Source organism: Rana temporaria, chromosome 2 (genome assembly GCF_905171775.1).
Source record: "Rana temporaria chromosome 2, aRanTem1.1, whole genome shotgun sequence".
NCBI lineage: Eukaryota > Metazoa > Chordata > Amphibia > Anura > Ranidae > Rana > Rana temporaria.
Window position 1 is genome coordinate 8104112 of NC_053490.1, and position 14919 is coordinate 8119030.

General features: G+C 45.5%; 1 protein-coding gene across 2 annotated transcripts in view; it reads left to right on the forward strand.

Moving 5' to 3' along the window:
* The window catches only part of PLEKHB1 (pleckstrin homology domain containing B1), a 47275-nt gene extending 32636 nt beyond the window's left edge, over positions 1–14639 (forward strand). For both annotated transcript variants that reach the window (XM_040339797.1, XM_040339798.1), the window contains exons 5-7: positions 551–590; positions 9940–10039; positions 14090–14639. In XM_040339797.1, the coding sequence (XP_040195731.1) occupies positions 551–590; positions 9940–10039; positions 14090–14223 (274 nt within the window). In that variant the 3' untranslated portion in view covers positions 14224–14639. The remainder of the gene's footprint in view (positions 1–550; positions 591–9939; positions 10040–14089) is intronic.
* The last annotated feature ends 280 nt before the right edge of the window (positions 14640–14919 follow it).

Sequence of the window (14919 nt, forward strand, 5' to 3'; positions counted from 1 at the left end):
CTCCGCCCCGTACGTGTTACGTCCTGTGGGAAGGATTTCGTCAGCGGGTCAAAGCTGCCGCTGGCTGACGGAGGTCATGCCCCCACAGGACCTTTTGTCACGTTGGCACTTTTTTTTTATTTTTTTCTTATGTACTTTTTAGTATTGCTGATTTTATATTGCGCTGCACTGATTTTGTTATCCAATACATGGGGACCTGGCTGTGCTGTCTGACAGAGGTACCTAAATCGCAAAGAATTGCACATAATCCTTTTTGGCAGATAAAACCGTAATATGTATTTAAAATAAATATTTCAGAATTGCATACTGAAATGTTACCATCATGTGCTCATCTAGTATTGTAATTGCTGCTGAAGATTCCAAACGTAAGTTCGAAAGGAAAATTGCTACAAAATGTGTGTTTTGTTTTTGTTTTTTTCTTTAACTGATCTGCATATCATCATAGCACATTAAATTTGGTTATTTGCAGTGGGGTTGTAGTGGGATAAAGGTGTAGTGACATCCTGCACTTTATATATTCTCTTCTGACTGTTGCGCTCCCTCCATACAGAGCTTGGAAAATGGCGCTCCAGGACATGCGATCCCAACCGGTAAGTTGCTATTTGTGTGTTTTCTGTGCTAAGATTATCATTGATCCCACTTCCTCTGATTTCTCCGTGTACAATGAATGGTTGTGTATGACCCAAATGAAACTGGCCCGGATTCAGAAAGGAGATACGACGGCGTATCTCTGAGTGCGCTTGGTCGTAACTATGCGGCTGATTCAGAGAATCGGTTACGCATAGATTTCCCTAAGATCCGACCGGCGTAAGTGTCTTACACCATTGTAACTTAGGCTGCATATTTACGCTTGCCGCTAGGTGGCGCTTCCGTATAGTTACGCGATGAATATGCTAATTAGGTAGATACGCCGATTCAAAAACGTACGTCCGGCGCATTTTTTTTTTTTTTACGTCGTTTACGTTAGGCTTTTTCCGGAGTAAAGTTACCCCTGCTATATGAGGGGTATCCTATGTTAAGTATGGACATCGTTCCCGCGTCGAGTTTTGAAATTTTTACGTCGTTTGCGTAAGTCGTTCGCGAATAGGGCTGTACGTAAGTTACGTTCACGTCTAAAGCAATGACGACTTGCGGCGTAATTTCGAGCATGCGCACTGGGATTTTTTCAGGAAGGCGCATGCGCCGTTAGTAAAATACGTGGGGTCACAGTGAATCTACATAAAACACGTCCACACCATCCCCATTTGAATTAGGCGGGCTTACGCCGCCACACATACGTTACGCCGCCGTAACTAAATGCGCAAGTTCTTTCTGCATACGGAACTTGCGCCCTAAGTTACGGCGGCGTACCGTATATGTGAAACGTTACGCCGCGCCGACAGATACTGCAATGTATCTGAATCCGGCCCAATGTTTTCTGAAATGTGTGTTTTTTTTTGTTTTGTTTTTTTTACAATTTTTATTTTATTGTTTTTGTGTTTGTTTTTTGTTTTAGGTGTGTGTGTGTGTGTGTGTGTGCGCGTGTGCGTGTGTGTGTGTGTGTGTTTTTGTTTTTCCCTTCAATTCTCATCTTCTTTTTTTTTTTTTACTACTTTTTACTTTAATTAGAAACATAGATAGAAACTTAATGGGGCTCTGCAAAGCAACCCCGCAAGTGTCATATAATTATTATTGGTGATTTTATTTTGATCCATCATCTAGATCAGGGGTCTCCAAACTTTATAAGCAAAGGGCCAGTTTACCGCCCTTCGGGCTATAGGGAGGGCTGGACTGTGGCCAGTGGGAGTAGAACATGCCCCATCATTTTGTTTTTTAATGGGAGAAATAGTACCCCATTGTTGGTGTCAATGGGAGAAATGGTACCCCATTGTTGGTGTCAATGGGAGAAATGGTACCCCCTTGTTGGTGTCAATGGGAGAAGTAGTACCCCCTTGTTGGTGTCAATGGGAGAAGTAGTACCCCATTGTTGGTGTCAATGGGAGAAATAGTACCCCCTTGTTGGTGTCAATGGGAGAAATAGTACCCCCTTGTTGGTGTCACTGGGAGAAATGGTACCCCATTGTTGGTGTCAATGGGAGAAGTAGTACCCCCTTGTTGGTGTCAATGGGAGAAGTAGTACCCCCTTGTTGGGGTCAATGGGAGAAGTAGTACCCCCTTGTTGGTGTCAATGGGAGAAGTAGTACCCCATTGTTGGTGTCAATGGGAGAAATAGTACCCCCTTGTTGGTGTCACTGGGAGAAATGGTACCCCATTGTTGGTGTCAATGGGAGAAATGGTACCCCATTGTTGGTGTCAATGGGAGAAATGGTACCCCATTGTTGGTGTCAATGGGAGAAATGGTACCCCATTGTTGGGGTCAATGGGAGAAATGGTACCCCATTGTTGGTGTCGGTAGGGGGAATGGTACCCCATTGTTGGTGTCAATGGGAGAAATGGTACCCCATTGTTGGGGTCAATGGGAGAAATGGTACCCCATTGTTGGTGTCGGTAGGGGGAATGGTGCCCCACGAACTAGTGCCCCAAAGGCCAGATAAATGCAAGCAAAGGGCCACATCTGGCTTCTGGGCTGCAGTTTGGAGACCACTGATCTATATGGATACAAACTTCTCCCCCTGCCTTGTCAATTTTTTCAGCCATTCTTATGGCATTTAACCAGTTGGTAACCGCCCTATAGCCAAAATACGGCTACAGAGCGGTTCCTGTACTCTAGGAGGGCGTCAATGTACGTCCTCCCAGAGACTGCGTTGTGCGCGCCCGAGCGGGCGCGCACACGCGATCGCCGGTGCTCGCCGGGTCTACGGGACCCGCAGCAACAGCACTCGCGGTAAGGAGCCAATGGAAGCGGCTCCTTACCACGTGATCGCGCCGTCCAATGACGGCGCGATCACTTGTAAACAAACCGGCGTCATGTAATGACGCCGGTTCCTCCCTCTCCTCTCTGTACCGTTCGGTACAGTGTGAGAGGAGAGGGAGGGGGGGGGATCGGGCGGCAGCAGCAGCCGCCGCACTGTGGGCTGGATCTGTGACAATTGCAGTCACAGATCCAGCCATCCCTGCGCAATACTCTGCAGTCAAAAAAAAATAATGATGAGTGCAATACTCTGCAATACCCCACCCCATACTCTGCAATACCCCACCCCATACTCTGCAATACCCCACCCCATACTCTGCAATACCCCACCCTGGGGGGGTGGGTATTGCAGAGTATGGGGTGGGGTATTGCAGAGTATGGGGTGGGGTATTGCAGAGTATGGGGTGGGGTATTGCAGAGTATTGCACTCATCATTTTTTTTATTTTACTCTGCAATACCCACCCCCCCATACTCTGCAATACCCACCCACCCATACTCTGCAATACCCACCCCCCCATACTCTGCAATACCCCCCCCATACTCTGCAATACCCCCCCCCCATACTCTGCAATACCCCCCCCCATACTCTGCAATACCCCCCCCCATACTCTGCAATACCCCCCCCATACTCTGCAATACCCCCCCCATACTCTGCAATACCCCCCCCCATACTCTGCAATACCCCCCCCCATACTCTGCAATACCCCCCCATACTCTGCAATACCCCCCCAATACTCCGCAATACCCTCAATACTCCAATACCTTGCAATACGTCGCCTATGGGGATTTTTAAGTAGCAACGTTTGGCGCAATTTCACGAGCGTGTGCAATTTTGAAGGGTGACATGTTGGGTATCTATTTACTCGGCGTAACTTCATCTTTCATATTATGCAAAAACATTGGGCTAACTTTACTGTTTTTTTTTTTTTTTAAGCACAAAACTGTTTTTTTTTTAAAAACACGCGTTCAAAAAATTGCTGCGAAAATACCGTGCAAGATAAAAAGTTGCAACAACCGCCATTGTATTCTCTAGGGTCTTTGAAAAAAAAGCATATATAATGTTTTGGGTTTCTATGTAATTTTTTTAGCAAATAAATGATGATTTTTACATGTAGGAGAGAAATGTCAGAATTGGCCTGGGTGCTCCAGAACGCCTGATGGTGCTCCCTGCATGTTGGGCCTCTCTATGTGGCCACGCTGTGTAAAAGTCGCACACATGTGGTATCGCTATACTCGGGAGGAATAGCAGAATGTGTTTTGGGGTGTAATTTGTAGTATGCATATGCTGTGTGTGAGAAATAACCTGCTAATATGACAGAAACTAGATTTTTTTTTTTTTTTTACAGAATTTTCAGTCTTTTTTCTTTTATAGCGCAAAAAATAAAAACCGCAGAGGTGATCAAATACCACCAAAAGAAAGCTCTATTTGTGGGAAAAAAAGGACAAAAATTTCAGATGGGTACAATGTTGTATGACTGAGTAATTGTCATTCAAATTGTGAGAGCACCGAAAGCTGAAAATTGGTCTGGTGATTAAGGGGGTTTTCGTGCCCAGTGGTCAAGTGGTTAAAACATACTATGAGGGAGCGCTTTTTTTTTTTTTTTTTTTTTTTTTTTATTTAATCTATCCTATCCTATCTATCTATCTATCTTATAATGTATGTTGGATTTCTAAGTCTGAGATATTGTGCAATTTCCTTGTTTTTTCTTTTTATGAAATTTGTCGCCTTTTAAAGGAAAAATAGAAAGTGTGATAAAAAGGTTCTGCACGGGTAAAAAAAAAAAAAAAGTGGGTTCTGATTTTAAGCTCTTCAGGGCAGGAATCTCTACACCTAGCTCAATAGCGGGGGTGTCAAACGCCATTTCATTACAGGCCCCATCAGCATTATGAGTGCCCTCAAAGGGCTGGTTGTATCTGTAAGACTAGATGTGCAGAACATCCCCTCCCCTTACATCAGATCTCAAGAGCCCCTCCACCATCAGCATTCAAGGGTTCCCCCACCCTCCCTTACATCATAGTGCACCCCCCCCCCCCCCTTTTATCTTGTGCTGCGGGAAGAAGCTAGAGGGTGGATCTGGAAAGCAGAAAGTGCAAAGTCTGGAGGAGGACTGGGGTCTGAATGCTCAGACCAAGGAAGATGGAGACGGGGGTATACTGGGGGCTGCATAGAGAGCTAGACGATCTGTAGGATGGAATATGCCCCAAGTTCCTGAAGAAGCGTTTTTGAGCAGGACCGCCATCAGGGGGGTACAGGCAGTACACCTGTAAGGGGCTCAGAGCTCGGATGGCAAACCCCCCCCCCCCCCCTTTTTTTTCCCCAGAGGTCCCCAGGGCAACCTCCCACCCTACATCAAATCCTTGGAGAGTAACTCTTTTTAACCACTTCCATACCAGGCACGTATACACCTTCCCGCCCAAGCCAATTTTCAGCTTTCAGCACTGTCGCACTTTGAATGACAATTGCGCGGTCGTGCTACACTGTACCCAAACAAAATTGGCGTCCTTTTTCCCCCACAAATAGAGCTTTCTTTTGGTGGTATTTGATCACCTCTGCGATTTTTTTTTTTTTTTTGCGCAACAACTAAAAAAAGACTGGAAATTTTGAAAAAAAAATACGTTTTAATTTTTTTCTGTAAATTTTTTTGTAAATAAGTAGGTTTTCTCTTTCAATTATGGGCACTGATATGGCGGCACTGATGGGCACAGATGAGATGGCACTGATGGACATCGATGAGGTAGTACTGACGGGCACAGATGAGGTGGTACTGATTGGCGGCGCTGGTATGCGGCACTGATGGGCACTGATGTGCGGCACTGATGGGCACTCATAGGCGGCACTGATGGGCACATGGGCGGCACTGATGGGCACATGGGCGGCACTGATGGGCACTCATGGGTGGCACTGATGGGCGGCACAGATGGGCACTGTGGGGTGGCACAAATGGGCACTGTGGGGTGGCACTGATGGGCACTGTGGGGTGGCACTGATGGGCACTGTGGGGTGGCACTGATGGACACTGTGGGGTGGCACTGATGGACACTGTGGGGCGGCACTGATGGACACTGTGGGGCGGCACTGATGGACACTGTGGGGCGGCACTGTTTTCCTTTTGTTGCCAGTCAGTGCCCATTTGTGGGCACTGATTGGCATCTTTATTTTTTTTTTCAGACTTTTTTTTTTTTTTTTTTCAAACTTTTTTTTTGCCCCGTTTTTTTTCTTCCTGCCCTTCCCTGGTGGTCCAGGGTGGGCTTCCCTGGTGGTCCATGTGGCGATCCGAGGGGGGGCTGCGCTGATAAACAATCAGCGCGAACCCCCCCTGTCAGGAGAGCCGCCGATCGGCTCTCCTCTACTCGCGTCTGTCAGACGCGAGTGAGGAAGAGCCATCGACGGCTCTTCCTGTTTACATCGTGATCAGCCGTGATTCGACACGGCTGATCACATGGTAAAGAGTCTCCGTGAGAGACTCTTTACCAAGATCGGTGTTGCGGGGTGTCTGACTGACACCCCGCAACAACGATCGCCGCGATGCGCGCCCCCGGGGGCGCGCAGCGGCTCAGAATCCTGAGGACGTCATATGACGTCCAGTCAGGATTCTACAACCACTTTGCCGACGTCAATATGTCATTGGCGGGCGGCAAGTGGTTAAAGATGGGGTTCATGCTTCTGCTGCTTCTTTTGACCACTGGTCAATTGTACTGCGGACGGGCGGCCGCTCTGTACCAGATCACATACCTAGTACGTGATCTGACACTTCTTCTGGGTCTGGAGCACACACGCCACCGGCGAGCCACTCCTGCTGTGATCACACACAGCGGGAGCCCAGCGGTGGGTACTGCAGATTCGATGTCTGCTGGCACCCGCCGATTTAGACAGAAGGTATTGATCCCGTGTTCTGCAAAGTAGGAACATGGATCAATGCCTTCCCCTAGTCAAAGCCCCTGCCCCCCCATTGGCGAGAAAGCACAGGCTAGGCACAGTTAACCCTTTTGATGGCCCCTGACGATGTTACCCCCTTCCCAGCCAGTGTCATTAGTACAGTGACAGTGCATATTTTTAGCAGTGATCGCTGTATTAGTGTCACTGGTTCCCAAAGTGTCAGTGTGTGGTTTGTCCGCCGCAATATCGCAGTCCTGCTAAAAGTAAAAAAAATTAAATAAATAAATATATCCCATAGTTTGTAGACGCTATGGGGCAGATCCTCAAAGAAATTACGCCGGCGTATCTCTTAATACGCCGCGTAATTTCAAATTTTGCCTGTCGTATCTTTGTTTTGTATCCACAAAACAAGATATGACGGCATCTGGGTTAGATCCGACAGGCGTACGCCTTAGTACGCCGTCGGATCTTAGATGCAATTTTTCGCCGGCCGCTAGGTGGCGTTTCCGTCGTAATTGTAAAGCGCTGCGCAAACTGTTGGCGCTATATAAATCCTGTATAATAATAATAATAATAATAATAATTCCGCGTCGAGTACACAAATTAGCTATTTCCGACGATCCACGAACGTACGAGCGGTCGTCGCATTTTTTTACGTCGTTTCCTTTCGGCCTTTTCCGACGTATAGTTAAACCTGCTATATGGTGGCGTACTCAATGTTAAGTATGGCCGTCGTTCCCGCGGATAATTTTGAAAATTTTACGTCGTTTGCGTAAGTCGTCCGTGAATGGGGCTGGACGCCATTTACGTTCACGTCAAAACCAATGACGTCCTTGTGACGTCATTTAGCGCAATGCACGGCAGGAAATTTTAGGGACGGCGCATGCGCAGTTCGTTCGGCGCGGGGACGCGCTTCATTTAAATGAAACACGCCCCCTACCCGCCGCATTTGAATTCCGCTCCCTTACGCCGCGAGAGATACACTACGCCGCCATAACTTACGGCGCAAATTCGTTGCGGATTCAAACCAATTCAAAGTAAGTTACAGCGGCGTAGCGTATCTTATATACGCTGCGCCCGGCGCAGATGTATGTGGATCTGCCCCTATAACTTTTGCGCAAACCAATCAATAGACACTTGCTTATTTATTTTTGCCAAAAACATGTAGCGGGATACATATTGGCCTAAATTTGATAAAGAAATTTGATGATTTAATTTTTATTTCTTTTTTTTATAGCAGAAAGGAAATTATTATTATTATAATTTTTTTTCTATCTATTGTTGTGTTTTCTTCTTTTTTTTTTTTTTTTTTTTTTTTTTTTATAGCGCGAAAATAAAAACCGCAGAGGTGATAAAATACCACCAAAAGAAAGCTAGGTTTGTGGAGGGGGGGGGACATTATATTTGGGTACATTGTTGCACGACCGCGCAATTGTCGGTTAAAGTCACGCAGTGCCGCACGGCCTGGTCATGAACCACTGGTAAATCTTCCAGTGGTTAACTGAACGTACATATCCCATACCTACTTCATCAACTACTGAACGATAGTTATCACAGGTTTGAGCACCTTCACTGTATATTGTTATGGTGAGTCCACAGGAGATATACAGTATAACATGGTATTTTGGCTCCCTCTAGTGGACTCCAGAAAGGAATTGCATCGACGGGTCACTTAGGCCAGTGGTTCTCAACCCTGTCCTCACGTACCCCCAACAGGCCATGTTTTGCAGGTTTTCCTTGTATCCTGCACAGGTGCTTTAAAACTGAGTCAATGGCTTGCTTTTTTGGAGAAATCCCCAAAAAATGGTCTGTTGGCGGTTTTTGAGGACAGGGTTGAGAACTGCTGGTCATGGTAAGCCTTGATTTCCGATAGGAAGCCAAGTTCAGTCTGTCACCTCCCCACCAGGGATTCTGGCAAAAGAAGGGACCCCAATAAACTCTGCTGACACCACCCAAAATAAAGAGATTGTTCAGCATTCATTGGACACTTTGGGGTAGATTCAGGAAGCTATTACGGCGGCGTATCTCCAGATACGCCGCCGTAATTTCAAATCTGCGCCGGCATATCGTTACGCCGATTCTCAAAGGCAGATACGCTAAAAAAATAGGCTTCCTCCGCCGACGTAACTTAAATGCGGCAGGCGTAGAATTGTGTGCAATATTACGTTGGCCGCTAGGGGCGCTTCCGTTGTTTTCGGCGTATAATATGCAAATTACCTAGCTACGCAGATTCACAAACGTACGTATGGCCGGCGCAATTTATTTACGTTGTTTACGTTAGGCTTTTTCGGCGTAAGGTTGCTCCTGCTATTAGGTGGCGCAGCCAATGTTAAGTATGGACGTCGTTCCCGCTTCGAAATTTGAATTTATTACGTCGTTTGCGTATAGGGCTGGCCGTAATTTACGTTCACGTCGAAAGCAATGGCGGTTTGCGTCGGAATTTCGAGCATGCGCACTGGGATTTTTTCACGAACGGCGCATGCGCCGTTTGAAAAAAACTTAAATTACGCGGGGTCAACCTAATTTGAATAAAACACGCCCCCCCTCAACATCATTTGAATGGCGCGCGCTTACGCCGGCCCCATTTACACTACGCCGCGGTAAGTTAGGAGGCAAGTGCTTTGTAAATACAGCACTTGCCTCTCAAACTTACGGCGGCGCAGCGTAAATACGATACGCTGCGCCGCCGTAAGAAGGGGCGCAGCTACCTGAATCCAGCCCATTGAGCATTTTAATAGGCATACATATGATGTTGTGTATGGGAGATTATATATATATATATATACACACACACACACACACACACACACACACACACACACACATCTCTCTTTTTTTCTCTTTTTTTTTTCTCTTTCTCTTTCTCTCTTTCTCTTTCTCTTTCTCTTTTTCTTTCTCTTTCTCTTTCTCTTTCTCTCTTTTTCTTTCTCTCTTTCTCTCTTTCTCTCTTTCTCTCTTTTTCTTTCTCTCTTTCTCTCTTTCTCTCTTTTTCTTTCTCTTTCTCTCTTTTTTCTTTCTCTTTCTCTCTTTTTTCTTTCTCTTTCTCTCTTTTTTCTTTCTCTTTCTCTCTTTTTCTTTCTCTTTTTCTCTTTCTCTCTTTTTCTTTCTCTTTCTCTCTTTCTCTCTTTTTCTTTCTCTTTTTCTCTTTCTCTCTTTTTCTTTCTCTTTTTCTTTTTCTTTCTCATGGTAATTTGTTGTCTTGTCTTCTAGGTGTACCTCTACAATCCTTATGATGATTATTACCAGACCATTCCCATGAACGCTCACCATGCGGTCTATGTCGACCACGGATACTGTGACCACAGCTATGGTAAGTGCTGGAATTATGCAAGTCTTGGCTTTTTTTTTTTTTTTTCAAAGAAAAATACTTGACCACCACAGTAAAAAGCCTAAAAACCCTTAATTATATATATATATATATATATATATATATATAGATAGATAGATAGATAGATAGATAGATAGATAGATAGGTAGGTTCACATCTATGCGGGTTCAGAACTGCATGTAAATCGCTTTTGTTCCTAAACCCGCTGCCGTTTAGTGGGCACCCCCATGCATTGGAAACCAAAGTACATTTTCCCATGTGTGGAAACGCATAGCACCAATGCGGTTTCTGTGTGGCTGCAGTTTTAGAAAAGTTTCCGGGACCTTCTTTATTTTATTTTCATGCAGGTAAAGCAGTTTATTTAAGGCTGCATTCACACCTGAGCGTCGGTCGTTTTCTCCGGCGGTTTGTTGCGCGTATTCATGCTTATTTGCGCGTTTGCATACAGCTTCGTCCCGACGTTTTTGTACTTCGACGTTTTTTATTTTAGCCAATAGGAAAAATTATCATCTTTTCATCACACATGCTATGTTGGTAGATTTTTTTTAAACTTCTGCCTGGGTGAAAAGTTCTATTGATTAAATCGACGAAACGCCCGTAGCAAACGCTCGTTGTCGCGCTAGTCGCTTGAATCGAGCGTTTCCATTACTTTCTATGGGAAATGGGAACGCTCAAACGACCAAACTTCCCGATACGCGCGACAAAAAAGGGTCCGGAACTTGTTTCGTTCGGCGTCGGGCGTATTGGCATGGAGATGTGAACCATCTCCATAGGGAATAATGTATTTTTTCCCCTCTAGCGTTTTTGAGCGTTGCGCTTCAGGCGACAAAACGCTCAGGTGTGAATGCAGCCTTATGGATACGCTCGGAACCGCATAGGTGTGTCTGCGGGCACAAAACTCCTGTTGGGGCCGGGTTCACACCGCAGCACGCTCCGGCTCACAGCAGGGGATCCGGTGCGTCTCCATTCACCGTTTTCAGGTACGATTTTTTTTTTTTTTTTTTTTCAGCCTGAATTTTGGGCTGAATTCAAACCTGAAACGCACCAAAAGATGCACAGGACTCCTATGCAATTCGCACCGGAGATGTGTGAACAGACTCAATAGAGAGCCGGTCACAATCTCCTGCTATGCGGATTGGATGTGGTGTAATCCACATCCAATTCGCAATAGTGTGAACCCGGTCTTACTCCAAAATATTGTGCGCTTTTTAACATTGGTTTAAAAAATAAAAAAAATACTATGCCTGTTTTTATGAGCCAATTAGAACCATCTTTCTCTTTCATTTATTCTAAGAGTATGATTTCCTAATGTGGACCAATCCTTAACCACTTAAGCCCCGGACCATTTTGTTGCTAAATGCCCAGTCCAGGTTTTGCGATTCGGCACTGCGTCGCTTTAACAGACAATTGCGTGGTCGTGCGACGTGGCTCCCAAACAAAATTGGCGTCCTTTTTTTCCCACAAATAGAGTTTTCTTTTGGTGGTATTTGATCACCTCTGCGGTTTTTATTTTTTGCGCTATAAACAAAAATAGAGCGACAATTTTGAAAAAAATGCAATATTTTTTACTTTTTGCTATAATAAATATCCCCCAAAAACATATATAAAAAAAATGTTTTTCCTCAGTTTAGGCCGATACGTATTCTTCTACCTATTTTTGGTAAAAAAAAATCGCAATAAGTGTTTATCGGTTGGTTTGCGCAAAATTTATAGCGCTTACAAAATAGGGGATAGTTTTATTGCATTTTTATTAATTATTTTTTTTTACTACTAATGGCGGCGATCAGCGATTTTTTTTTTTTTTTTTTTTTTTTTTTTTTTTTTGTGACTGCGACATTATGGCGGACACTTCGGACAATTTTGACACATTTTTGGGACCATTGTCATTTTCACAGCAAAAAATGCATTTAAATTGCATTGTTTATTGTGAAAATGACAGTTGCAGTTTGGGAGTTAACCACAGGGGGGCGCTGTAGGAGTTAGGGTTCACCTAGTGTGTGTTTACAACTGTAGGGGGGTGTGGCTGTAGGACTGACGTCATCGATCGAGTCTCCCTATAAAAGGGATCACTCGATCGATGCGCCGCCACAGTGAAGCACGGGGAAGCCGTGTTTACATACGGCTCTCCCCGTTCTTCAGCTCCGGGGAGCGATAGCGACGGAGCGGCTATAAACGAATAGCCGCGCCGTCGTCCCGGATCGCTCCCCGAGGTAAGCCGCACGCAACGGAGGGGGTCCCGATCGGACCCCCGACCCGCTAGAAGGCAGGGACGTATATATACGCCCATCTGCCTGTACGTGCCATTCTGTGGACGTAAATAGGCGTGTGGTGGGCGTTAAGTGGTTAAAGTGTTACTAAACCCACAATAGTAAATCAGTCTGTATATGCAGTAAGACCCCTTTCACACTGAGGAGTTTTTCAAGGCGGTACAGCGCTAAAAACGGCACCTAAATACCGCCTGAAAAACTCCTGCCCAGCCTTCTCAATGTGAAAGCCAGAGGGCTTTCACACTGAGGCGATGCGCTGGCAGGAAAGAAAAAAATCTCCTGAAGAGAGGAGGTATGTATACCGCTCCTTCCCATTTAAAACAATGGAAAACCGCGGTAATACCGCCCACAATGCCCCTCTGCAGAGGCGCATTGCGGGCGGTATTAACCCTTTATCGGCCGCTAGCAGGGGTTAATACCGCACCGCTAGCGGCCGAATGCCGCAGCAATTTCGACGGTATAGCGCCGCAATTTTTAGCGGCGCTATACTGCCACCGCGCCTCCCACCCCAGTGTGAAAAGGGCCTAAAGCATGTGTTATACTCACTGTGGATCCCAAAGGGGTTAATCCTCCGCATTGTGTGATCCTGTCATCTCTGATCCTCCTGACTCCAGTCCATTTCCTGAAAGAACGACGCATTAGGGGACAGGCTGCACATGCTCACTTTGGTGTGCATTGCTAGAGTGTGTGTTTTTTCTTTTTTTTTCTTGGGAGAGTGCAAGTGATCAGCACAGGGCCAATCAGCACTGTTCAGACAGGGTCAGGGGTCCTCCAGTCTTATAGGTTAATCAGGGAAAAATAAAAACTCCTCCAAAAAGCTTTTTTAACCAGACACTGATAGAAGTCGCAAGACTGCTACATACTGCTGATGAAGGGGGGGGGGGGGGTTAACTAGCAGTTTTATATTTACTAAAATAATTGCATTTCAATGTACTGTGGGAGAGCAGGTATAGTGAATGCAGGATCCTGGGGTTTAATAACACTTTTTTTAAAAGCCAAATTTTCTTTCACAGCTGATGTACTCTAATATGTGCAGACTAAGCTTGTTACTGTATCCTATTTGGTGTTTTATTGGTTTATACCACCACCTATACAAAACAAGGGTGCAATCAGCGCAAAAAAAACCAATGAATTCCCTCCCCCAATAATGCAAGCTGAACACTGACGGGATAATCACGAAATCCAAAAATGTACAAAATATAGAAAAAATAGTGCAGCGCAAAAATCAATAAGAATATATATTTAAAATAAGTGATAAATAAAGTCCAAACAATGTGAAACAAATCCCAAAGAAATGTGCCAAAAAAGCCAGATAACGGGAATGAAGTCACTATCTGGAGAGTGAAGATCACACCAGTCCCTGCTGCTTGCCTCTGGGTGCCAGAGAAGGAGGAGGTGCCGTGGTGCCTCGCTCCCGGCCTCGCTGTCTGAGAGTAAATTGTCACTGGTTGCAAGATGCCAGGCAGCACTAGCAACCAGTTCCGGAAATGTTGTTAGTAGGGGGTGTCTGTGTCCTCTATTTCATTCTGGGACATTGTATTGTCCCGGAATAAAGATGCCCGGGACCCAGGACAGACATGTCAATTGTGGGACAGTCCCGGGCAATCCGGGACACGTGGGCACCCAAAGGGACACAGACAGCAATATAAACCGAGGCTTCTATCCCTTTCACACTCCATCCAAAATCCCAAAAAAGAACATTTTGATTCTTTGCTAAAAATGTTACCTAGCTTGGTTGGTCACATCTTGCCTTTTCTCCCCCCAGCTCCTGGTATGACGCATGTCGTTGTCAGAGACGAGCGTGAAACGTTCGGAGAACAGATGGCGCTGGGCCTGCTCGCCGGCGCTCTCGCCTCCTCGGCCCTCGGCTCCTTCATGTGGTTGCCATGCTGGTTCTGAGGAGTCCCGAGCAGAACATGACGACAAACTCCCCAAAGGAGCGTCCGATACGTCTTGTGTAATGATTAGGCCACCTACCTGCATCTTGCCCTTGGTTCTGTACCCTTCGTAATACTAGATTATACGTGTAATTTATCGCACTTCTGTTGCATTACTCAACGAGCTTCTGAGATCCGCCACCAGCAGATGTCTCCTTTTAAAAAAGTATATATATATTTTTATATGTATATGTTAATTCTTAAAGGAACTCCATTTTGTTAAGAGTTAGCATGTGTAAATGCTTTATGAGTCATTTTGTAAATGGTAAATTTCTCTCCCATGCGTCCTATATACAGTGGACCCTCGGATTGCGAGTAACGCGGTTAACGAGCGTTTCGCAATATGAGCGATGTATTTGAAAAAATCCTAACTCGGTTTGCGAGTGTCTCGCAACACGAGCAGAATTCAGACCAAAGCAGTGTGCAGTACCGCGTTTGGCCTGAGGTGAAGGTGGGGGGCGCTGGAAGCCAAGCAGAGCGGCGCTAATGCTGTATTGCATGCCATTGAAGTCAATGCGCAACAAATTATTTTTGTTTCCATTGAATTCAATGTGAAAACTCGCATTGATATGCGAGTACTTTGGATTACAAGCATTCTCCTGGAACGGATTATACTCGTAAATCCAAGGTTCCAATGTATTACTACAATAATACAGTA